At 39.8% G+C, this 25,340-nt stretch overlaps 1 protein-coding gene across 3 annotated transcripts in view; it reads right to left on the bottom strand.

Moving 5' to 3' along the window:
- LOC128702661 (glutamic acid-rich protein) overlaps window positions 1-25,340 on the bottom strand; it is a 65,510-nt gene that overhangs the window by 26,628 nt on the left and 13,542 nt on the right. For all 3 annotated transcript variants that reach the window (XM_053797015.2, XM_053797013.2, XM_053797014.2), the window contains exons 2-8: window positions 20,122-20,215; window positions 17,854-18,105; window positions 16,135-16,325; window positions 12,324-12,460; window positions 10,234-10,297; window positions 9,954-9,998; window positions 7,225-7,299 (exon numbers count right to left, since the gene is read on the bottom strand). In XM_053797015.2, coding sequence (XP_053652990.1) covers window positions 7,225-7,299; window positions 9,954-9,998; window positions 10,234-10,297; window positions 12,324-12,460; window positions 16,135-16,325; window positions 17,854-18,105; window positions 20,122-20,203 — 846 coding nt within the window. In that variant the 5' untranslated portion in view covers window positions 20,204-20,215. The remainder of the gene's footprint in view (window positions 1-7,224; window positions 7,300-9,953; window positions 9,999-10,233; window positions 10,298-12,323; window positions 12,461-16,134; window positions 16,326-17,853; window positions 18,106-20,121; window positions 20,216-25,340) is intronic.

A 25,340-nucleotide genomic window follows, 5' to 3' on the forward strand; every position in this document is an offset into this window, starting at 1 on the left:
CCTAGGCTTTCTTAACTTGTTTAACTCGCTCCAAAATTTTTTCTTATTTTCATTAAAATTTCTTGACAGTGCCTCTCCCATATATATATACATATATATATATATATATATATATATATATACATATATATATATATATATATATATACATATATACATATATACATATATATATATATACATATATATACATATATATACATATATATACATATATATACATATATACATATATACATATATATATATATACATATATACATACATGTTAAATATATACATATATACATATTACATATATACATACATATATACATGTATATATATATATACATATATATATATATATCTATATATCTATATATATCTATATTTTTTTTTTTTTATTATCGCACTGGCCGATTCCCACCAGGCAGGGTGGCCCGAAAAAGAAAAACTTTCACCATCATTCACTCCATCACTGTCTTGCCAGAAGGGTGCTTTACACTACAGTTTTTAAACTGCAACATTAACACCCCTCCTTCAGAGTGCAGGCACTGTACTTCCCATCTCCAGGACTCAAGTCCGGCCTGCCGGTTTCCCTGAATCCCTTCATAAATGTTACTTTGCTCACACTCCAACAGCACGTCAAGTATTAAAAACCATTTGTCTCCATTCACTCCTATCAAACACGCTCACGCATGCCTGCTGGAAGTCCAAGCCCCTCGCACACAAAACCTCCTTTACCCCCTCCCTCCAACCCTTCCTAGGCCGACCCCTACCCCGCCTTCCTTCCACTACAGACTGATACACTCTTGAAGTCATTCTGTTTCGCTCCATTCTCTCTACATGTCCGAACCACCTCAACAACCCTTCCTCAGCCCTCTGGACAACAGTTTTGGTAATCCCGCACCTCCTCCTAACTTCCAAACTACGAATTCTCTGCATTATATTCACACCACACATTGCCCTCAGACATGACATCTCCACTGCCTCCAGCCTTCTCCTCGCTGCAACATTCATCACCCACGCTTCACACCCATATAAGAGCGTTGGTAAAACTATACTCTCATACATTCCCCTCTTTGCCTCCAAGGACAAAGTTCTTTGTCTCCACAGACTCCTAAGTGCACCACTCACTCTTTTTCCCTCATCAATTCTATGATTCACCTCATCTTTCATAGACCCATCCGCTGACACGTCCACTCCCAAATATCTGAATACGTTCACCTCCTCCATACTCTCTCCCTCCAATCTGATATTCAATCTTTCATCACCTAATCTTTTTGTTATCCTCATAACCTTACTCTTTCCTGTATTCACCTTTAATTTTCTTCTTTTGCACACCCTACCAAATTCATCCACCAATCTCTGCAACTTCTCTTCAGAATCTCCCAAGAGCACAGTGTCATCAGCAAAGAGCAGCTGTGACAACTCCCACTTTGTGTGTGATTCTTTATCTTTTAACTCCACGCCTCTTGCCAAGACCCTCGCATTTACTTCTCTTACAACCCCATCTATAAATATATTAAACAACCACGGTGACATCACACATCCTTGTCTAAGGCCTACTTTTACTGGGAAAAAATTTCCCTCTTTCCTACATACTCTAACTTGAGCCTCACTATCCTCGTAAAAACTCTTCACTGCTTTCAGTAACCTACCTCCTACACCATACACTTGCAACATCTGCCACATTGCCCCCCTATCCACCCTGTCATACGCCTTTTCCAAATCCATAAATGCCACAAAGACCTCTTTAGCCTTATCTAAATACTGTTCACTTATATGTTTCACTGTAAACACCTGGTCCACACACCCCCTACCTTTCCTAAAGCCTCCTTGTTCATCTGCTATCCTATTCTCCGTCTTACTCTTAATTCTTTCAATTATAACTCTACCATACACTTTACCAGGTACACTCAACAGACTTATCCCCCTATAATTTTTGCACTCTCTTTTATCCCCTTTGCCTTTATACAAAGGAACTATGCATGCTCTCTGCCAATCCCTAGGTACCTTACCCTCTTCCATACATTTATTAAATAATTGCACCAACCACTCCAAAACTATATCCCCACCTGCTTTTAACATTTCTATCTTTATCCCATCAATCCCGGCTGCCTTACCCCCTTTCATTTTACCTACTGCCTCACGAACTTCCCCCACACTCACAACTGGCTCTTCCTCACTCCTACAAGATGTTATTCCTCCTTGCCCTATACACGAAATCACAGCTTCCCTATCTTCATCAACATTTAACAATTCCTCAAAATATTCCTTCCATCTTCCCAATACCTCTACCTCTCCATTTAATAACTCTCCTCTCCTATTTTTAACTGACAAATCCATTTGTTCTCTAGGCTTTCTTAACTTGTTAATCTCACTCCAAAACTTTTTCTTATTTTCAACAAAATTTGTTGATAACATCTCACCCACTCTCTCATTTGCTCTCTTTTTACATTGCTTCACCACTCTCTTAACTTCTCTCTTTTTCTCCATATACTCTTCCCTCCTTGCATCACTTCTACTTTGTAAAAACTTCTCATATGCTAACTTTTTCTCCCTTACTACTCTCTTTACATCATCATTCCACCAATCGCTCCTCTTCCCTCCTGCACCCACTTTCCTGTAACCACAAACTTCTGCTGAACACTCTAACACTACATTTTTAAACCTACCCCATACCTCTTCGACCCCATTGCCTATGCTCTCATTAGCCCATCTATCCTCCAATAGCTGTTTATATCTTACCCTAACTGCCTCCTCTTTTAGTTTATAAACCTTCACCTCTCTCTTCCCTGATGCTTCTATTCTCCTTGTATCCCATCTACCTTTTACTCTCAGTGTAGCTACAACTAGAAAGTGATCTGATATATCTGTGGCCCCTCTATAAACATGTACATCCTGAAGTCTACTCAACAGTCTTTTATCTACCAATACATAATCCAACAAACTACTGTCATTTCGCCCTACATCATATCGTGTATACTTATTTATCCTCTTTTTCTTAAAATATGTATTACCTATAACTAAACCCCTTTCTATACAAAGTTCAATCAAAGGGCTCCCATTATCATTTACACCTGGCACCCCAAACTTACCTACCACACCCTCTCTAAAAGTTTCTCCTACTTTAGCATTCAAGTCCCCTACCACAATTACTCTCTCACTTGGTTCAAAGGCTCCTATACATTCACTTAACATCTCCCAAAATCTCTCTCTCTCCTCTGCATTCCTCTCTTCTCCAGGTGCATACACGCTTATTATGACCCACTTCTCGCATCCAACCTTTACTTTAATCCACATAATTCTTGAATTTACACATTCATATTCTCTTTTCTCCTTCCATAACTGATCATTTAACATTACTGCTACCCCTTCCTTTGCTCTAACTCTCTCAGATACTCCAGATTTAATCCCATTTATTTCCCCCCACTGAAACTCTCCTACCCCCTTCAGCTTTGTTTCGCTTAGGGCCAGGACATCCAACTTCTTTTCATTCATAACATCAGCAATCATCTGTTTCTTGTCATCCGCACTACATCCACGCACATTTAAGCAACCCAGTTTTATAAAGTTTTTCTTCTTCTCTTTTTTAGTAATTGTATACAGGAGAAGGGGTTACTAGCCCATTGCTCCCGGCATTTTAGTCGCCTCATACGACACGCATGGCTTACGGAGGAAAGATTCTTTTCCACTTCCCCATGGACAATAGAAGAAATAAAAAAGAACAAGAGCTATTTAGAAAAAGGAGAAAAACCTAGATGTATGTATATATATATATGCATGTGCGTGTCTGTGAAGTGTGACCAAAGTGTAAGTAGGAGTAGCAAGATATCCCTGTTATCTTAGCGTGTTTATGAGACAGAAAAAGAAACCAGCAATCCTACCATCATGCAAAACAGTTACAGGTTTTTGTTTCACAGTCATCTGGCAGGACGGTAGTACTTCCCTGGGTGGTTGCTGTCTACCAACCTACTACCTATACATATATACATATACATATATATATATACATATACCTATACATATATATATATATATATATATATATATATATATATATATATATATATATATATATATATATATATATATATATATATATATATATACACATGTATATATATATTTCTCAACAAGTCGGCTGTCTCCCACCGAGACAGGGTAACCCAAAGAGAAAGAAAATCCCCAAAAAGAAAATACTTTCATCATCATTCAACACTTTCCCCTCACTCACACATAATCACTGTTTTTGCAGAGGTGCCCAGAATACAAGTTTAGAAGTATATACGTATAAAAATACACAACATATCTCTCCAAACTGCCATCTCCCACCGAGGCAGGGTGACCCAAAAAGAAAGAAAATCCCCAAAAAGAAAAATACTTTCATCATCATTCAACACTTTCACCTCACACATAATCTCTGTTTTTGCAGAGGTGCTCAGAATACAACAGCTTAGAAGTATATACGTATAAAGATACACAACATATCCCTCCAAACTGCCAATATCCCAAACCCCTCCTTTAAAGTGCAGGCATTGTACTTCCCATTTCCAGGACTCAAGTCTGGCTATATAAAATAAATGGTTTCCCTGAATCCCTTCACTAAATATTACCCTGCTCACACTCCAACAATAATATTTCTTACCTTAAATTCTGGATGCTGGTGTATGTTGATGATTTTGAAAGGAGTGAAGAGGGATGGTGCATCCCTAATGGGCTAAAGTGGAAGGTGGTGGGTCACTGACTGAAGTGAATGACTGAGGGTCTTGCACTCATACTGATAGTTGTACTGGAACACTGAGGAATTATGTAATATGTCTCCGGTCTGTTTTATCCTGCAGTACTTTATACAGCTGATGGTAAGACATCATCAGCTGCTCTAGACCCCCATTTCAGAACAAGTGCTTCTTCATTTGTCAGGGTCCTCTTCATAGAAAAAGTCTGTAACTTTACAAGAAATATGGAATTGCTTATGCACCTGTCTGTTGCAGTATTATCTGTTTTTCTGAAGGTTCTTCTTCATCCTCATTTCTTATCTTCCTCCTTTGTATCTGGACAATGAGCTCATTTATATCTTGCTGCATATCTTCAGAGTTCTCACCCAGAATATCCCTGCCAGCTGAACAAATTCCTGGACCAGACTCTCAATGGGAGAAAGCCTATAAAAATATGCATTCCCCACACTAGGCCATAATTTTCCCAGCCTGCATTAAATGTTGACATAGTTGATGTCATTTGCAATGTTAAATTTATGCCAGAGGTCTGGAAGAACAAAGTCTGAGTCATCATTTATTGCTCCGACAAGTTTCTACATCACTTTCTGTGTGTAGTTTCACTTTATTAAATGTGTTAACACTCCTCAATCCAGTGGTTGTATTGAGGATGTAGTGTCAGGTGGTAAAAACACAACTTTTACACGCTGGTGCACATCCTCCAAGAGTTTTGGGTAAGTAAGGGAACTATCAAGAAGAAAGAGAACCTTGCATGCAAGGTAAAACACGACTTCCAGCCAATAAATGAAAAATGAAAAGGAAAATGTTTAATAATTCCTGTCATCCATGTTGACTGGTTTGACCTCCAAATAACCAGTAAGGTGGTTTTATCTGTACCATTTAAAGTACTGAGAGCCTAGGAGGTAAATAGCCATGAACTTACACTTAAGTCACTTGACGTATTACCGCAAAGTAATAATTTACTCCATGTTATACGATAAATGCAGCATGTTCAGAGACAATATGCTGCAATTCTTCAACAGTGTTAAAGTGAAAACGTGTTAATAGATCATGTGTTAATCAATGATCTACTGTATTACATTCAGATATAATAGTGATTATGAAATGTTATAACATTCCAACATTTGCTGAGCTTCATCTGGAAATAAAATAAACTGATTAATAGGTCAGGTTAGTTTAAGTTAATTTATGTACAATAATTTAATTATTAATAACTACCTTCCTTCAAGGAAAATCCCTGAGGCTCATGAAGAGTTTTTGATCAAAGGAGTAACCCATCTCTCCTTTCTCTGACCAAATCTGATCACATCCCATCTCCCAGGTGCTGTATGGCCCATATAAGTTTAGTGCTTCCCCATGAATATGATCTAGATGTGACACATTCTGAGAGTTTTCCTACTCCTGCAGCTCACCAAGGGCTAGGTCTTCCTTATGATTGCCTGGTTATTGGTGGCCAGTTGGCCACATATCCATAACTTGGTTGATCTGACGCACTGCAGAGGTTGTAGGCATGTTTTCTATTCCCCCCCCCCCCCCACCACCACCACCACTCAAGGGAGGTCCCTTGATGCTGGTGAAGTGCTCTTGATCTAGGGAATTGGATCTGTGCTCCAGTTCCCTGAATTGAGCCTGAATACCTTCCATCCTCCCCCCCCCACATACGCTGTATAATCCTATGGATTTAGAGCTCCCCCATGATTATGATTCTATTTTCCCTCTTGAATTCTAGAGGACTTGAGCTTGTCAGATATGTATGTTGGGTGGGCAGAGGTAATAAAGAAAGTTTTTTTTATCTTCCACTCTCCTAATTTTTTTTTCATTATAAACAATGAATCTACCGTTAATAGTGGGCCAATTTTTAACTTGGATTTTCCATGTGTGTAGAAATATTTAGCTTTTTTTTTTGCCATTTCTTGAACAGCTTTTTGTTCCTTATGCTCTTCTTCCATCTGGTAGGAAAGTTTCAGTTTCTGTTCTATGTCGTTAATCTCTCATTGTAAGTTATCTTTCCTTTATTGTGATATAGTCTCATTTTTAAGCAGTTCTATAATACTTTTTTTTTATTTTGCACATTCATCTTAGTTCTCTTTCAACAGATTTCTTTTTATGGCTTTCTCAGCAGAACATATTTTATACAGACCCTGTAAGCTTCTGTATTTAGCTCTGTCATGTGCCGGTGTGGGTTTAGGCTGTTCAGGACTGTTTCCTAGGGAGTGTTTGAAAGTTCATTTATCTAGTCCCAATCAATTCTCTGGTTACTGAAGTCACACTTGCTAAACAGTCCTTCCTGGAATGTCTACATGTGTTCCTATGCTTCTATATACTTCAGTGAGTTTGTAGTCTGTGTACATATAATGAACTTGAGATTGTTATACCCTTGATTAGTTATTCAATGTTCATCCAGATCATGTCTAGAATATTTCCATTCCTGTCTGGCTCTCTTATCTGTTGATTTAAGAGATCTAATTAACAACTGGTTAACAACAACCTGGTTAAGAACTACCTGATTATTTTCTTCAGTCGAGTCTTCGCTCTCCCCTACGTCATGTTCTTCATCTTCCTCTTCTTCATCATTCTCCTATATGAAGAAAACATTAAATTATCACTTTGCACTTACTTTAAGTTTATTAGATGATGGTTTCTATACAACAATCAATTAAGATTCCACAGAAGGATATACCAATGCTCTCAACTGCAAATGTAGTACCAATATTCTAGAAAATGACAGGACTTTGCAAAGCTGAAATGAGACAGGACCAGGAGCTATGCTTGACCTCAGTAAACTCAACTAAGTGAGCACAATCACTATACTAATGACTTATACTCATTACTTTAAATCTAACAACTTTAATAATTACATAGTACAGTATTGGGCCCCTACTTAAACAAGATGGGTCCTACACAGATGACAGCAAGGAAATGAGTGAGCTACTCAAGTCCCAATATGACTCAGTTTTTAGCAAGCCGCTAACCAGACTGAGAGTCGAAGATCAAAATGAATTTTTTATGAGAGAGCCACAGAATTTGGTTAACACAAGCCTATCTGATGTTATCCTGATGCCAAATGACTTCGAACAGGCGATAAATGACATGCCCATGCACTCTGTCCCAGGGCCAGACTCATGGAACTCCATGTTCATCAAGAACTGCAAGAAGCCCCTATCACGACCTTTCACCATCCTATGGAGAGGGAGCATGGACACGGGGGTCGTCCCACAGTTACTAAAAACAACAGACATAGCCCCACTCCACAAAGGGGGCAGTAAAGCAATAGCAAAGAACTACAGACCGATAGCACTAACATCCCATATCATAAAAATCTTTGAAAGGGTCCTAAGAAGCAAGGTCACCACCTATCTAGAAACCCATCAATTACACAACCCAAGGCAACATGGGTTTAGAACAGGTCGCTCCTGTCTGTCTCAACTATTGGATCACTACGACAAGGTCTTAGATGCACTAGAAGACAAAAAGAATGCAGATGTAATATATACAGACTTTGCAAAAGCCTTCGACAAGTGTGACCATGGTGTAATAGCGCACAAAATGTGTGCTAAAGGAATAACAGGAAAAGTTGGTCGATGGATCTATAATTTCCTCACAAACAGAACACAAAGAGTAGTAGTCAACAGAGTAAAGTCTGAGGCAGCTGTGGTGAAAAGCTCTGTTCCACAAGGCACAGTACTCGCTCCCATCTTGTTCCTCATCCTCATATCTGACATAGACAAGGATGTCAGCCACAGCACCATGTCTTCCTTTGCAGATGACACCCGAATCTGCATGACAGTGTCTTCCATTGCAGACACTGCAAGGCTCCAGGCAGACATCAACCAAATCTTTCAGTGGGCTGCAGAAAACAATATGAAGTTCAACGATGAGAAATTTCAATTACTCAGATATGGTAAACACGAGGAAATTAAATCTTCATCAGAGTACAAAACAAATTCTGGCCACAAAATAGAGCAAAACACCATCGTCAAAGACCTGGAAGTGATCATGTCGGAGGATCTCACCTTCAAGGACCATAACATTGTATCAATCGCATCTGCTAGAAAAATGACAGGATGGATAATGAGAACCTTCAAAACTAGGGATGCCAAGCCCATGATGACACTCTTCAGGTCACTTGTTCTATCTAGGCTGGAATATTGCTGCACACTAACAGCACCTTTCAAGGCAGGTGAAATTGCTGACCTAGAAAATGTACAGAGAACCTTCACGGCGTGCATAACGGAGATAAAACACCTCAATTACCGGGAGTGCTTGAGGTTCCTGAACCTGTATTCCCTGGAATGCAGGCGGGAGAGATACATGATCATATACACCTGGAAAGTCCTAGAGGGACTAGTACCGAACTTGCACACGAAAATCACTCACTACGAAAGCAAAAGACTTGGCAGACGATGCAACATCCCCCCAATGAAAAGCAGGGGTGTCACTAGCACGTTAAGAGACCATACAGTGAGTGTCAGGGGCCCGAGACTGTTCAACTGCCTCCCAGCATACATAAGGGGGATTACCAACAGACCCTTGGCAGTCTTCAAGCTGGCACTGGACAAGCACCTAAAGTCGGTTCCTGACCAGCCAGGCTGTGGCTCGTACGTTGGTTTGCGTGCAGCCAGCAGTAACAGCCTGGTTGATCAGGCTCTGATCCACCAGGAGGCCTGGTCACAGACCAGGCCATGGGGGCGTTGACCCCCAGAACTCTCTCCAGGTAAACTCCAGGTATATTGCAAATGAGCATTACTGGTGGCCTGGTGCTAAAGCTCTCACTTCACATGGTAAGGGTCTGGGTTTGATTCCCAACCAGGGTAGAAACATTGGGCATGTTTCTTTATACCTGTTGTCTATGTTTACCTGGGTGTTAGTCGGCTGGTGTGGGTTGCATCCTGGGACACTGACCTAATTTGCCTGAAATTCTCAGTATAACAAGGGGCTTTCTGTATACTAGCAGTATGTCAGTGATGTCAGCTAGGCCTTTATACCATGTACATGTACTTGTAGTAAATAAAGATATTATTATATTATATTATTATAAGTCATCAATAAATATGCAAATACATTAATTCAGAAGTGCAGCAACTTGCATAGCTAACAAAATGTTTAGGTTCAGTCCCATTATGTGATTTTATATTCTTCAATTACCACTCAGGATGGGTATGGGGTACATAATCAAATAACATCAAACTAGCTAGGAACCAACCTACAGCATTATAAACTTCCATTGCTTACCTGATACTTAGCAGAAGGGTCAACACAGACCAGTGCTTGGAGCTCCTTGGGGTAGATCTGAGGGTTAGGGTCCCCACCATAGTAGGTGCTACCAGGGTTGGAAAAGGGACTAAAATGCCGGGAGCAATGGGCTAGTAACCCCTTCTCCTGTATACAATTACCCACAGTGCGGAAGGGCATGGGTCATAATAAGCGTGTAGCCTTTGGTGCTGTAGATGTAAATGACCTCAGTTAAGGTGATGCAAGGAGGGAAGAGTATATGGAGAAAAAGAGAAAATGACTTGGGGTAGATCTGAGGACCCACTACCAGGGTTAGGGTCCCCACAGGAAGGGCATAGTAGGTGCTGTAGATGTAAATGACCTCAGTTAAGGTGATAAAATGATACAAGCATCAAAAAAATATAATTTTAAAAGCTGATTATGTATGGGCCACACTAAACTCGTACACGGTCACCTAAGAGACCCTAGCACCACTCCGTATGAAGTGTCAGGCAGTGCTGATAGTCTATCATCTTTTGTTGACTGTCCCAGTTAGTTTAATATCTTTATTATGCACCCCATACCCATCCTGTGGATGGTAGTCAAAAGATTACAGAGGTAAATAATGGGTCCAGGGATTGTGACTGTCCCAGTCATCAGAAAGTATGCAGTCTTCATTTTCAACCACTCCTTAACTGCCCTGACATTATTACTCTATCTACACTCCTCTCTGACAGTCCCTCCTTTAATGTTATATCCAATGACTGTCTGAAAATTCTCATATTTTGATTTCAACACCCCCAATTCATCAATTCCATAATATGCAGGTCACTGAACCGATGTACATACTTTCACAGTAATTTATTTGTAAATGACCACTTCTTCATTTGCAACATGTCTCATTGTACTTATGACTGTAATGAATTACCCAAGCTGTACTAACTTAAATTTTGTGATAAATGGTTTAAAAAATGACAAGTTGAAGATTGAGACACTTATGCAACATATGGGAATCTTTATTGAGGAAACGTTTTGCCACACAGTGGCTTCATCAGTCCAACACAAAGTAGAAAGATGTAAGGACAGGAGGAGTTTGAGGTAATTAGTCCCTCAGCCTGGAGTTGATGTGTTCATTTTCCTCAATAAAGATTCCCATATGCTGCATAAGTGTCTCAATCTTCAACTTAAATTTTATTCTAAGTCCAAATACACTTATTAAGCCTCATGATTAGCTTGCCTGCAAAACATCTGCATCATCAGTGACTTTCTTGTATCCATTTACAATAAAATCACACTCTATTCTCTCATCACTTTGCTCTTTTATATGTTCACTTTTAGTTTCTTTTCTTGTACACACCTTCACAAATGTCTTCATTACTTTTGCCAACTTCTCATCATAATCTCCCAAAAGCACTGTGTCATCAGCAAAGAATAACTATGACAACTCCCACTTTCTATCAGATTCCTTATCTTTTAGCCCCACACTTTTTTTCATCATTCTACCATTCATTTCTTTCAGGTGTCATATAGTATATATAACCACAGTGACATTAAACATCCCTGTCTAAGGCACACTTTTACTGGATAATATTCCCCTTCTCTCCTTAATGCCTTTCAATCTGAACCTTACACTCTTCATAAAAAACTCTTTATAGCCTTCAATAAATTGTCTTTAAACATGTAATAATGAACACAGCACTTAAAAATCAATTACCTTTTAACCATAGGAATGCAACTTGTTTATATTTTAGACCTCATGTATATAGTTTCCTTCCAAGACCTAAACTGCTTATGAACACTGTAGTTTAATAAGACACATGAGCAAATACTAAGACATATTTACTGCAAAACATTTTGGTCCTGGGAGTGAAGTGATCAACCTGGAGTTTACCTGGAGAGAGTTCCGGGGGTCAACGCCCCCGCGGCCCGGTCTGTGACCAGGCCTCCTGGTTCCAAGACCAAAATGTTTTCTAATATATACATGTATATACCCTAGTTTTAGCTCACACATCTTATTAAACCACTTATTTGTATCAGTTACAGTACAGTTGCTCCTCACAGTATGATGCTTCGAATTATGATGTTTCGACTTTTTGATGGTGTAATAAAACTATAAAATTTCTTATTTTTTTTGTACTGTACAGTAATGTACATTATTAGTAGGATAAACTTGTAATCATTTATTTACTTTTCGTACTGGTATTTAGTTAGTTACAGCATTTATTTGTTAATTTACACATTCAGTGACAGTAGTTATTTACTTACTTATTTATCATATCATATTCATATTCGACTTACAATGGGGTCAACAGAGAGTAGCCCCATTGTACATCGAGGAGCACCTGTATAGCAATAGTTTATCTGTGGGTGAGTGAACCTAAGTACACTTACCTCATAGTGAGACAGCCACACTCTGGAGGTGTGAAAGTGAGAGCCAGCACCCCGCCACCCACCAACCGTCCCTGAACCCACCAGAAATCATCACTGATCTTTTCCCAAGAACTAAGACTAGGGGAACTAGAAGTGCTCTGTAAAATATAAAAAGGATTTAGCTGCAGCATTCATTTTCTTATAGTACAATGTGAGCTATAGGCAATGATCAGTCCACTCCAAGTGTTTGTTTCTTAAAAATGTGTTGTGGTGTTCACCGAGTGCTATTTAATAATAATAATAATAAAATGCCGGGAACAATGGGCTAGTAACCCCTTTTCCTGTAAAGATTACTAAAAAGAATAAGAAGAAGAAAATTGTCAAAGTGGGAAGTCTGAATGTGCGTGGATGTTGTGCAAATGATAAGAAAGAGATGATTGTGGATGTTATGAATGAGAAGAAACTGGATGTCTTGGCTTTAAGTGAAACAAAGCTGAAGGGGGTGGGAGAGTTTCAATGGAGAGGAATAAATGGGATTAGGTCAGGGGTTTCAAATAGAGTTAGAGCTAAAGAAGGAGTAGCAATAATGTTGAAGGATAAGCTATGGCAGGAAAAGAGGGACTACAAATGCATAAATTCAAGGATTATGTGGAGTAAAATAAAGATTGGATGTGAAAAGTGGGTTATAGTAAGCGTGTATGCACCTGGAGAAGAGAGAAGTGTAGAGGAGAGAGAGAGATTCTGGGAAATGTTGAGTGAATGCATGGGGAGTTTTGAATCAAGTGTGAGAGTAATGGTGGTTGGGGATTTCAATGCTAAAGTGGGTAAAAATGTTATGGAGGGAGTAGTAGGTAAATTTGGGGTGCCAGGGGTAAATGTAAATGGGGAGCCTTTAATTGAGCTATGTGTAGAAAGAAATTTGGTAATAAGTAATACATATTTTATGAAAAAGAGGATAAATAAATATACAAGGTATGATGTAGCACGTAATGAAAGTAGTTTGTTAGATTATGTATTGGTGGATAAAAGGTTGATGGGTAGGCTCCAGGATGTACATGTTTATAGAGGGGCAACTGATATATCAGATCATTATTTAGTTGTAGCTACAGTTAGAGTAAGAGGTAGATGGGAAAAGAGGAAGGTGGCAACAACAAGTAAGAGGGAGGTGAAAGTGTATAAACTAAGGGAGGAGGAAGTTCGGGCGAGATATAAGCGACTATTGGCAGAAAGGTGGGCTAGTGCAAAGATGAGTAGTGGGGGGGTTGAAGAGGGTTGGAATAGTTTTAAAAATGCAGTATTAGAATGTGGGGCAGAAGTTTGTGGTTATAGGAGGGTGGGGGCAGGAGGAAAGAGGAGTGATTGGTGGAATGATGAAGTAAAGGGTGTGATAAAAGAGAAAAAGGTAGCTTACGAGAGGTTTTTACAAAGCAGAAGTGTTATAAGAAGAGCAGAGTATATGGAGAGTAAAAGAAAGGTGAAGAGAGTGGTGAGAGAGTGCAAAAGGAGAGCAGATGAAAGAGGGGGAGAGGCACTGTCAAGAAATTTTAATGAAAATAAGAAAAATTTTTGGAGTGAGTTAAACAAGTTAAGAAAGCCTAGGGAAAGTATGGATTTGTCCGTTAAAAACAGAGTAGGGGAGTTAGTAGATGGGGAGAGGGAGGTATTAGGTAGATGGCGAGAATATTTTGAGGAACTTTTAAATGTTGAGGAAGAAAGGGAGGCAGTAATTTCATGCACTGGCCAGGGAGGTATACCATCTTTTAGGAGTGAAGAAGAGCAGAATGTAAGTGTGGTGGAGGTACGTGAGGCATTACGTAGAATGAAAGGGGGTAAAGCAGCTGGAACTGATGGGATCATGACAGAAATGTTAAAAGCAGGGGGGGATATAGTGTTGGAGTGGTTGGTACTTTTGTTTAATAAATGTATGAAAGAGGGGAAGGTACCTAGGGATTGGCAGAGAGCATGTATAGTCCCTTTATATAAAGGGAAAGGGGACAAAAGAGATTGTAAAAATTATAGAGGAATAAGTTTACTGAGTATACCAGGAAAAGTATACGGTAGAGTTATAATTGAAAGAATTAGAGGTAAGACAGAATGTAGAATTGCGGATGAGCAAGGAGGCTTCAGAGTGGGTAGGGGATGTGTAGATCAAGTGTTTACATTGAAGCATATATGTGAACAGTATTTAGATAAAGGTAGGGAAGTTTTTATTGCATTTATGGATTTAGAAAAGGCATATGATAGAGTGGATAGAGGAGCAATGTGGCAGATGTTGCAAGTTTATGGAATAGGTGGTAAGTCACTAAATGCTGTAAAGAGCTTTTATGAGGATAGTGAGGCTCAGGTTAGGGTATGTAGAAGAGAGGGAGAATACTTCCCGGTAAAAGTAGGTCTTAGACAGGGATGTGTAATGTCACCATGGTTGTTTAATATATTTATAGATGGGGTTGTAAAAGAAGTAAATGCTAGGGTGTTCGGGAGAGGGGTGGGATTAAATTATGGGGAATCAAATTCAAAATGGGAATTGACACAGTTACTTTTTGCTGATGATACTGTGCTTATGGGAGATTCTAAAGAAAAATTGCAAAGGTTAGTGGATGAGTTTGAGAATGTGTGTAAAAGTAGAAAGTTGAAAGTGAACATAGAAAAGAGTAAGGTGATGAGGGTATCAAATGATTTAGATAAAGAAAAATTGGATATCAAATTGGGGAGGAGGAGTATGGAAGAAGTGAATGTTTTCAGATACTTGGGAGTTGATGTGTCGGCGGATGGATTTATGAAGGATGAGGTTAATCATAGAATTGATGAGGGAAAAAAGGTGAGTGGTGCGTTGAGGTATATGTGGAGTCAAAAAACGTTATCTATGAAGGCAAAGAAGGGAATGTATGAAAGTATAGTAGTACCAACACTCTTATATGGATGTGAAGCTTGGGTGGTAAATGCAGCAGCGAGGAGACGGTTGGAGGCAGTGGAGATGTCCTGTCTAAGGGCAATGTGTGGTGTAAATATTATGCAGAAAATTCGGAGTGTGGAAATTAGGAGAAGGTGTGGAGTTAATAAAAGCATTAGTCAGAGGGCAGAAGAGGGGTTGTTGAGGTGGTTTGGTCATTTAGAGAGAATGGATCAAAGTAGAATGACATGGAAAGCATATAAATCTATAGGGGAAGGAAAGAGGGGTAGGGGTCGTCCTCGAAAGGGATGGAAAGAGGGGGTAAAGGAGGTTTTGTGGGCGAGGGGCTTGGACTTCCAGCAAGCGTGCATGAGCGTGTTAGATAGGAGTGAATGGAGACGAATGATACTTGGGACCTGACGATCTGTTGGAGTGTAAGCAGGGTAATATTTAGTGAAGGGATTCAGGGAAACCGGTTATTTTCATATAGTCGGACTTGAGTCCTGGAAAAGGGAAGTACAATGCCTGCACTTTAAAGGAGGGGTTTGGGATATTGGCAGTTTGGAGGGATATGTTGTGTATCTTTATACGTATATGCTTCTAAACTGTTGTATTCTGAGCACCTCTGCAAAAGCAGTGATAATGTGTGAGTGTGGTGAAAGTGTTGAATGATGATGAAAGTATTTTCTTTTTGGGGATTTTCTTTCTTTTTTGGGTCACCCTGCCTCGGTGGGAGACGACCAACTTGTTAAAAAAAAAAAAAATAATAATAATATTAATATTAATATTCAGTATTGCATGTGTAGCTGGCATTCCTGTTGTATTCAAGTTATAAATGTTCCTCTTATACATTTCTTTCTTTCTTTCCTATAGTTAGCTTTCTTTTCCTTAATTATTTACATATCATTTTATACATGCATATACTGGAGTTCAGTTACATACCTCCGAGTCAGAAAATTCAATGATGGACGTATTAAGGTTATTTACTTGATGTTCAATGTCCCACTGACCCTTGGTAAGGTTCATCGTGGATCCTTTGGAAAATCCACCCACTCCACAGGAAGACTTGCTGGCATATTTGCTGAGAGTGAGGAACACTGAACCTTCTTCTGCCACCAGAGATTCCACTAACACTGAGAGAAAGAGTCAAGAAATTAATAGTAGATGGACATCTGCTAATGCATTAATATTAACAAAAGGAATGGATGGATGATTGGAGAAACATTGTAGAGTATTTACATGACTATTCTCATCTACATTTATGGAGAGTCAGCTCCAGCTCCTGGACCTGTCTCTTGACCATTAATCACTCAGCAGTGATGACTGACATATATGCTTACCTATATTTATGAATATCGAGTGCCAGCTCATGGGTACTGGATCTTGGTCATAATAAATCAGTGGTAATGCTTCCCCATATGAACTTGCCTGTGTTTGTGAGGGGTCGAGCTATTGTTCCTGGGACCCACATTTCGACCATTAGGTTCATATATATATTTGAATCCACTACCTCTGCACCTCAAGAATTCCACTTGTTCTTTATATTCATGCTAAAGAAGTTCCTTCCAGAATTAATCATTAATTTATATTCTTGTGGCAATCATTTCAAAGTATCAATTATTTATTCCATAACTTATATTGTCAACTCATACTATTTAAATTATAACCTTGCCTGGGAATATTAAGGTCAGTAACAGAGTACTATACAGGAATTTTCATAGTAAATCCATATACCGATAAGTGTTTCAAAGTAGTCATTATATATCTGGGACATCATACTCAAATGTTCAAGAAAGATTCCAGTACAAACATCCAAGAAGCTACTGTTCAAATATCCTGAAATACACTTCTGACCATCATCCTGTATACTGCTAATGAATGTGAACATTCAATCGTTGCAGAATCAGTAGTTTGTATCTTAGCAACTATTAATCATAGCTTTCTGCATGCATTCAAGTGTCACACATTCCTGCATAAACAATGTATCATGTGGAAATAAACCTGAATTTGAATATAACCTCCAATAAAGCATGACTAAAACACCACATAATTAAATTCAACTTACACTCAACTTTAGTACAACTAGTAAAATTCTGTTAGTAATGCACAATATTTTTTATTAAAGATACTATATGTGAATGAGAGCACCAAGACAAGCTGGATGCACCATGGCAAATTTTATTTTTAAAACACTGGCCATCTCTACGAACGTAAGGCGACTCACAGAAACACTTTCACTATCAGTCACTCTATCACTGTCATGCCAGAGGCACATACGAACTACAGTTCTGATGCCCTTCAGGCTGAGTGCAGGCACTGTACTTCCCACCTCCAGGACTCTAAGATTGAATAACTGGTTTCCCTGAATCCCTTCACAAAATGTTACCTTGCTCACAATCCAACAGCTCATCGGGTCCCAAATACCATTAATGTACCTCTGCTCACTCTTATCTAACACATTCGCACACACTTGCTGGATGTCCAAGCCCCTTGCACACAAAACCTAGATACATGTATATACTATAAATCTATAATTTATGCAAGATAAACAAATACATGTACCTTGTACTAATCACTTATAGTAAATACTACTAAAATTTTAAAGTTATATAATATGTATGATGTTTTGTTTTAAAAAAGGAATTATTAAAAAAAATTCACCTTGGTAATCAATGTCAGGATTCAAAAGACCTTTTTCATCCAGAGACACAGAGATGGGTGCAAACGATGATTGCTCATCCTCCGTAGCAGTTGTCTCTTCAGTATCTGCTTCAGGGACTACATTTTCATCACTCTCCAGATCACTACTGCTGTTAACACCAGGATTTACCATGAACGTGTAGGTGTCAAACTGGGCCAGCCAATTCCCAAGTGCATCCTCCAGGAATTCTCCCTCCAGATTTCTTCCATGTGCTTTTACAAGAGAGAAGATTTTCATTAGTATTGGAAAAGTCCAAGTTCACTACAGTATTATGAATTAGAGTGTTTCCAAAGGAAAACTTAAAACACAAATGAGAATCTCCTTATATAAATGTGGTTATAAACTATAACCATAATTTTTAAAGAGGTGGACTGGTAAGCCAGTGGAAGTCCTTGGTCAGATGACCAAAAGCTCCAGCTGCAGGTCATCATATGACTAAGACCCAGTCATGAAACACGTGTCCTGTTTCCTGACAAATCTTACCTAACATGACCCTCCTATATCATGAAAATAGCAAATTGTGTAAGCAGAACTAGGGGACTGATCCAGTGCCCTTCCTTCACCAATTCTATGACTAAGATGGTATAGCTCTGGATATAAAATAGCAAGAACACCATTCAGTTTCCAGTACTCCTTACACAGTAAACCTTGTGAGTTATGCAGGGTTTGGCAACACGTGGGTGTCTGCCTCTGCTTATTCCACATCGGTTGATTCCCACCAAGGCAGGGTGGCCCGAAAAAGAAAAACTTTCATCATCATTCACTCCATCACTGTCTTGCCAGAGGGGTGCTTTACACTACAGCTTATAAAACTGTCACATTAACACCCCTCCTTCACAGTGTAGACACTGTACTTCCCATCTCCAGGACTCAAGTCCGGCCTGCTGGTTTTCCTGAATCCCTTCATAAATGTTACTTCACTCACACTCCAACAGTACGTCAAGTATTAAAAACACTTGTCTCCATTCACTCCTATCAAATACGTTCACGCATGCTTGCTGGAAATCCAAGCCCCTCACACACAAAACCTTTACCCCCTCCCTCCAACCTTCCCTAGGCCGACCCCTACCCCGCCTTCCCTCCACTACAGATTTATACACTCTTGAAAGTCATTCTACCTCGTTCCATTCTCTCTACATGTCTGAACCACCTCAACAACCCTTCCTCAGCCCTCTGGACAACAGTTTTGGCAATCCCGCACCTCCTCCTAACTTCCAAACTACGAATTCTCTGCATTATATTCACACCACACATTGCCCTCAGACATGACATCTCCACTGCCTCCAGCCTTCTCCTCGCTGCAACCTTCATCACCCATGCTTCACACCCATATAAGAGCGTTGATAAAACTATACTCTCATACATTCCCCTCTTCGCTTCCAAGGGCAAAGTTCTTTGTCTCCACAGACCCCTAAGTGCACCGCTCACCCTTTTCCCCTCATAAATTCTATGATTCACCTTATCTTTCACAGGCCCATCTGCTGACACGTCCACTCCCAAATATCTGAATACATTCACCTCCACATGTATCATTATTTTAAAATGATTCTCAAATGAATGAGAATTGGACACACTCGCCTCACCAGTGGATATCCGCTCACCAGAGATCCTGTCTCTCTACAGTATTATTATGGGGAGCGCTAAACCCATAGGAATTATAAAGCATCTGTGGGGGGAATGGAAGGTATTCAGACTTAAACCAGGGAATTGGAGCACAGATCCAATTCCCTAGATCAAGAGCTCCTCGCCAGCATCAAGGAACCTTCTTGAGGGGCATGTGCCTCTCTACAGGTCTTGTGAACATGTGCTAATTGTGATAGAAACCCTAGATCCTTAGGGATCATGGTGTGTCAGGGTCAAGGGAAATAATTTGGCCTGATCCATAGAGGGTAACTTAAGTTTCTCGGATCAAGAATCCCTCAGCAACGTCAAAGCCCTCCCCTTTGAAAGGTACATAATGGATCCAGGAACTAGGACACAAAGTTTGATAGTGGTAATGACCTGCTTACATGTTCATATCTCATTACTATTGTAACCAGATATAAACATGTAAATAGTTCATTACCACTAACTTGCTCAGCTATCAAAACTGTGCTGCCCAGTCTCTGGACCCATTATGTACCTCTGTAATCTTTTGACTACCGCCCACAGGATGGGTATGGTATGCTTAATTATTAAACTAAAAATAACAAAGGTTATTATTATTAAGTAGAGAAAGAAGAACTAACCACGTTGTGGAGTGTGTATAGCAGTGAAGGCAGCACCCCACAGACACACCAACACCAGCACCACACCTACACTCATTGTCATGTGCTCTCCTGCCTGTAGACATAACACTTAATTAAAAAAAGGGTGCAAGAAAGGTATAAGTAGGTTTATTTAGGTACAGGCATACATAAGTACAATTATCATACAAAGTTTAACATGTGTGTAAATTACCTAGGATAACCCCCCTCCCAAAAAAGTCAGACAAAGTTACTTGTCCTGTACAGGTTTTACTGGGTCCTGTACAGGTTTTATTGTATTCATTAAACCCTTAAGAGTCATACGGCACCTGGAAAATGAGAGGCAATGAGATTTCATAATTCTTTTCGGGAGCCTTGAAAGAACATAGAAATGCAGATTGAGGAAAAGTTCACTTGTGTACAGTTCAGGATGTTAAATGAAACGTTTGGCCACGAGTGGCTTCATGAGTCCTCGTGGCGAAACGTTTCATTTAATAAGTGTCCCTTTTCCTTAGATGTCCAGTGGCTTGGTTGGCAGCACTCTCGCCTCACACTAATTATTAGTAGTATCACCATACTATGTACAACCATATAGATTGAGGCTTTTGGTGGGCGAAACGTCTAAATAAAAGTTCCTCACATGTTTCACATGTCTTCTAAATACTTTCACCAGTTATTCACTGAAAATAAATAATACAAAATTTTTTATTTATTAGTAAATTTGCAAACTTTTACCACACATCCTTAAAATTAATCTTCTCTAGTTTAAGGTTGGACATTCAGTGTTCAGTGGTCAGTCGTCACGTGAGGTCACAGACCCTGAGCTGCTTGGGGATTAGCGTGGACGGTTACAAAGCATGGCTTGCTTCTACAGTGTTTTAAAAGCTGAGGTTGGAGAGTTGAAGGAGGAGGTCTTGCTTCTCCAGGAGGAGATTAGGAGGCTGAAGGTCCACCTCAATGGGCCTGGGAGAGAGTGTGAGGTGGTTGGAGATGTGGGGAATGAGGCTTCTAGCAGTGAGGTGCAGTCTGTCTCTCACTGTGAGGAGGCTGTTGGTGGGGTGGTAGCAACGGCTACCAGCAGTGAGGTGCAGCCCAGCACCTGCTACAAGTGGCGAGTTGTTCACAGTAATGGGAGGCGCATCAGAGTAAGGAAAGTTAAGAGTGCAGATCTGAAGGTAGGAAATCGCTTCTCTGTTCTCCAGGATGAATGTACTTCAGTGGCCAGTGAAGGTAAGGGTACTACTGCCCCTGCTAATGAAGGTAAGCGCATTCTTGTGGTTGGTGACTCTCAGGTAAGATATGTTGATCGTGCTTTTTGTAATAGGAATAAGAAGATGAGAGATAGAGTGTGCTTCCCTGGAGCTGGTGTTGGGGACATTGTCAACAGACTGGATAATATCATGTCAGGTAATGGGAACAAGCCCATTATCTGTCTCAGTGCTGGTGGAAATGATATTGGGAAGGGTAGGAGAGAAGAGCTGCTAGATAAGTACAGGTCAGCTATAGATTTCATTAAGTCTAAGGGAGGGATCCCAATCATATGTAGCATCTTGCCTAGAAGGGGAGTAGGAAATGAATGGTTGTCTAGGGCAATTGGTGTAAATTGCTGGCTAGACAGATACTGCAAGGAACTTGCAATCCCATTCATTGACAACTGGAACAACTTTTATGGCAAACATGATATGTATGCAAGGGATGGGGTTCATCTCTCTGGGGCAGGGGTGGTAGCACTTGCAGACTCGATTGAGAAGGCCATTGGTGAAATGCCTATGATTTTAAACTGATGGAAGATAGAGGTATGGGTGTGTGTGGGAAACAAGCAGGTTGCAACACTAGGGTTGGAAACAGTAAATGTATAAAAGGCATTCAGCATGAAGTTATAAATAAAGACAATAGAACAGGTCAGCAAACAAAGGGGGACAGCAGAGGGCAGCAAGGGACTAGCTCCCTTAAGGTTTACTATACTAATAGCAGGAGTGTTAGAAATAAGATAGATGAGCTAAGATTAATTGCAAGTGCAGGAAACATAGATATTATTGCTATAACAGAGACCTGGCTCAATCTGAAAGATAGAGAGATGCCCTCTGAATGTCACATACAAGGCTATAAATTATTCCACACTGACAGGGTCAACAGGAAAGGTGGTGGAGTAGCGATGTATGTCAGAGACAATTTAAATTGTTGTGTTAGACAAGATATTAAATTAGAAGCGTCAGCCACTGAATCTGTTTGGTTACAGCTTCTCGAGGGCCGAGAAAAACTAATTTTGGGTGTGATTTACAGGGCCCCAAATCTTGATAGGGAGTGCAGTAAACTTCTATGGGACGAAATTCGTAAGGCATCTACATACGAAAATGTTGTGCTAATGGGAGATTTCAACTATAGACAGATTGACTGGAGCAATTTGACAGGAAATTTAGAGTCGGGTGACTTTCTTGATACGATCCAGGATTGTTTTTTAAAACAGTTTGTGACAGAGCCAACTAGGGGAAATAACCTCCTTGACTTGGTTCTTGCCAGTAGGGAAACACTAATTAATAATCTTGAGGTTAATGATGAGCTTGGGGAGAGTGATCACAAATCACTCAGTTTTAACATATCATGGAATTCCCCTAATAATGGCAATCAAGTCTCCGTCCCTGACTTTCGCTTGGCTGATTTCATAGGACTGAAAAATTACTTAGGTGGGCTGAACTGGAATGACCTGACTAGGGGTCAGGTAGGTGGTGATGGTTGCCGATATGATGCTTTCCAGGGCATAGTTCTAGCTGCTCAGTCAAATTATGTTCCAAATAGGGAAATCAGATCAAACAAAAATGATCCTAAATGGATGAATAATAGATTAAAATATCTGATTGGTCAAAAGAGAGGCATATATAGGCAAATCAAAAGAGGAGAGGGGCAATTAAGAAATCGATATATTCAGTTAAAGAGAGAAATAAAAAAGGGAATTAGAAAAGCAAATAGAGATTATGAGGTTAAAGTTGCAAGAGAATCGAAGACTAACCCAAAAGGATTCTTTCAGGTATACAGAAGTAAGATCAGGGACAAGATAGGCCCACTCAAAAGTTCCTCGGGTCAGCTCACTGACAGTGATAAGGAAATGTGTAGAATTTTTAACACATACTTCCTCTCAGTTTTTACACAGGAGGATACCAGCGATATTCCAGTAATGATAAATTATGTAGAACAGGACGATAATAAACTGTGCACTATTAGGGTCACAAGTGACATGGTCCTTAGGCAAATAGATAAATTAAAACCTAACAAATCCCCAGGCCCTGATGAACTGTATGCAAGGGTTCTAAAGGAATGTAAAGAGGAGCTTAGCACACCTTTGGCTAATCTTTTCAACATATCACTACAAACTGGCATGGTGCCAGATAAGTGGAAAATGGCAAATGTGATACCTATTTTCAAAACAGGTGACAGGTCCTTAGCTTCGAACTATAGACCAATAAGCCTAACCTCCATAGTGGGAAAATTTATGGAATCAATAATTGCCGAGGCAGTTCGTAGCCACCTTGAAAAGCATAAATTAATCAACGAATCTCAGCATGGTTTTACAAAGGGGCGTTCCTGCCTTACGAATTTATTAACTTTTTTCACTAAGGTATTTGAGGAGGTAGATCATGGTAATGAATATGATATTGTGTATATGGACTTCAGTAAGGCTTTTGACAGGGTCCCACATCAGAGACTATTGAGGAAAATTAAAGCACATGGAATAGGAGGAGAAATTTTTTCCTGGATAGAGGCATGGTTGACAAATAGGCAGCAGAGAGTTTGCATAAATGGGGAGAAATCAGAGTGGGGAAGCGTCACGAGCGGTGTTCCACAGGGGTCAGTGTTGGGCCCCCTGCTGTTCACAATCTACATAAACGACATAGATGAGGGCATAAAGAGCGACATCGGCAAGTTTGCCGATGACACCAAAATAGGCCGTCGAATTCATTCTGACGAGGACATTCGAGCACTCCAGGAAGATTTGAATAGACTGATGCAGTGGTCGGAGAAGTGGCAGATGCAGTTTAATATAGACAAATGCAAAGTTCTAAATGTTGGACAGGACAATAACCATGCCACATATAAACTAAATAATGTAGATCTTAATATTACGGATTGCGAAAAAGATTTAGGAGTTCTGGTTAGCAGTAATCTGAAACCAAGACAACAGTGCATAAGTGTTCGCAATAAAGCTAATAGAATCCTTGGCTTCATATCAAGAAGCATAAATAATAGGAGTCCTCAGGTTGTTCTTCAACTCTATACATCCTTGGTTAGGCCTCATTTAGATTATGCTGCACAGTTTTGGTCACCGTATTACAGAATGGATATAAATTCTCTGGAAAATGTACAAAGGAGGATGACAAAGATGATCCCATGTATCAGAAACCTTCCCTATGAGGATAGACTAAGGGCCCTGAAACTGCACTCTCTAGAAAGACGTAGAATTAGGGGGGATATGATTGAGGTTTATAAGTGGAAGACAGGAATAAATAAAGGGGATGTAAATAGTGTGCTGAAAATATCTAGCCTAGACAGGACTCGCAGCAATGGTTTTAAGTTGGAAAAATTCAGATTCAGGAGGGATATAGGAAAGTACTGGTTTGGTAATAGAGTTGTGGATGAGTGGAACAAACTCCCAAGTACAGTTATAGAGGCCAGAACGTTGTGTAGCTTTAAAAATAGGTTGGATAAATACATGAGTAGATGTGGGTGGGTGTGAGTTGGACCTGATAGCTTGTGCTAACAGGTCGGTTGCCGTGTTCCTCCCTTAAGTCAATGTGACCTGACCTGACTAGGTTGGGTGCATTGGCTTAAGCCGGTAGGGACTTGGACCTGCCTCGCATGGGCCAGTAGGCCTTCTGCAGTGTTCCTTCGTTCTTATGTTCTTATGTTCTTATTCTAAAATTATGACAAAAAATATGCAAGTTTTTTGAATATTAAGACACACATGAAACATTTTGCTTACACAGTAGGCTTCTTTAGTCACATACAGAGTGAGCAGTGTAGTAGTGAAATAAAGATGATGTAATCAGTCCATGAATCTTAAAGAAAAACTATTTGAGGTGGTCAGTCCCTCAGCCTGGAGAAGAAAGAGGCATTGTTGTCTGTGTTTAAGGCTGCTGCTTACCATAGCCCCCAAGTCCTCTTCCAAATCTCTATGGCCATGTTCTACATTATTTAATTTATAAGCGCTACGGTATAGACATTCCCAA

This window comes from Cherax quadricarinatus, chromosome 79 (genome assembly GCF_038502225.1).
Source record: "Cherax quadricarinatus isolate ZL_2023a chromosome 79, ASM3850222v1, whole genome shotgun sequence".
In the NCBI taxonomy this organism is placed as follows: Eukaryota; Metazoa; Arthropoda; class Malacostraca; order Decapoda; family Parastacidae; genus Cherax; species Cherax quadricarinatus.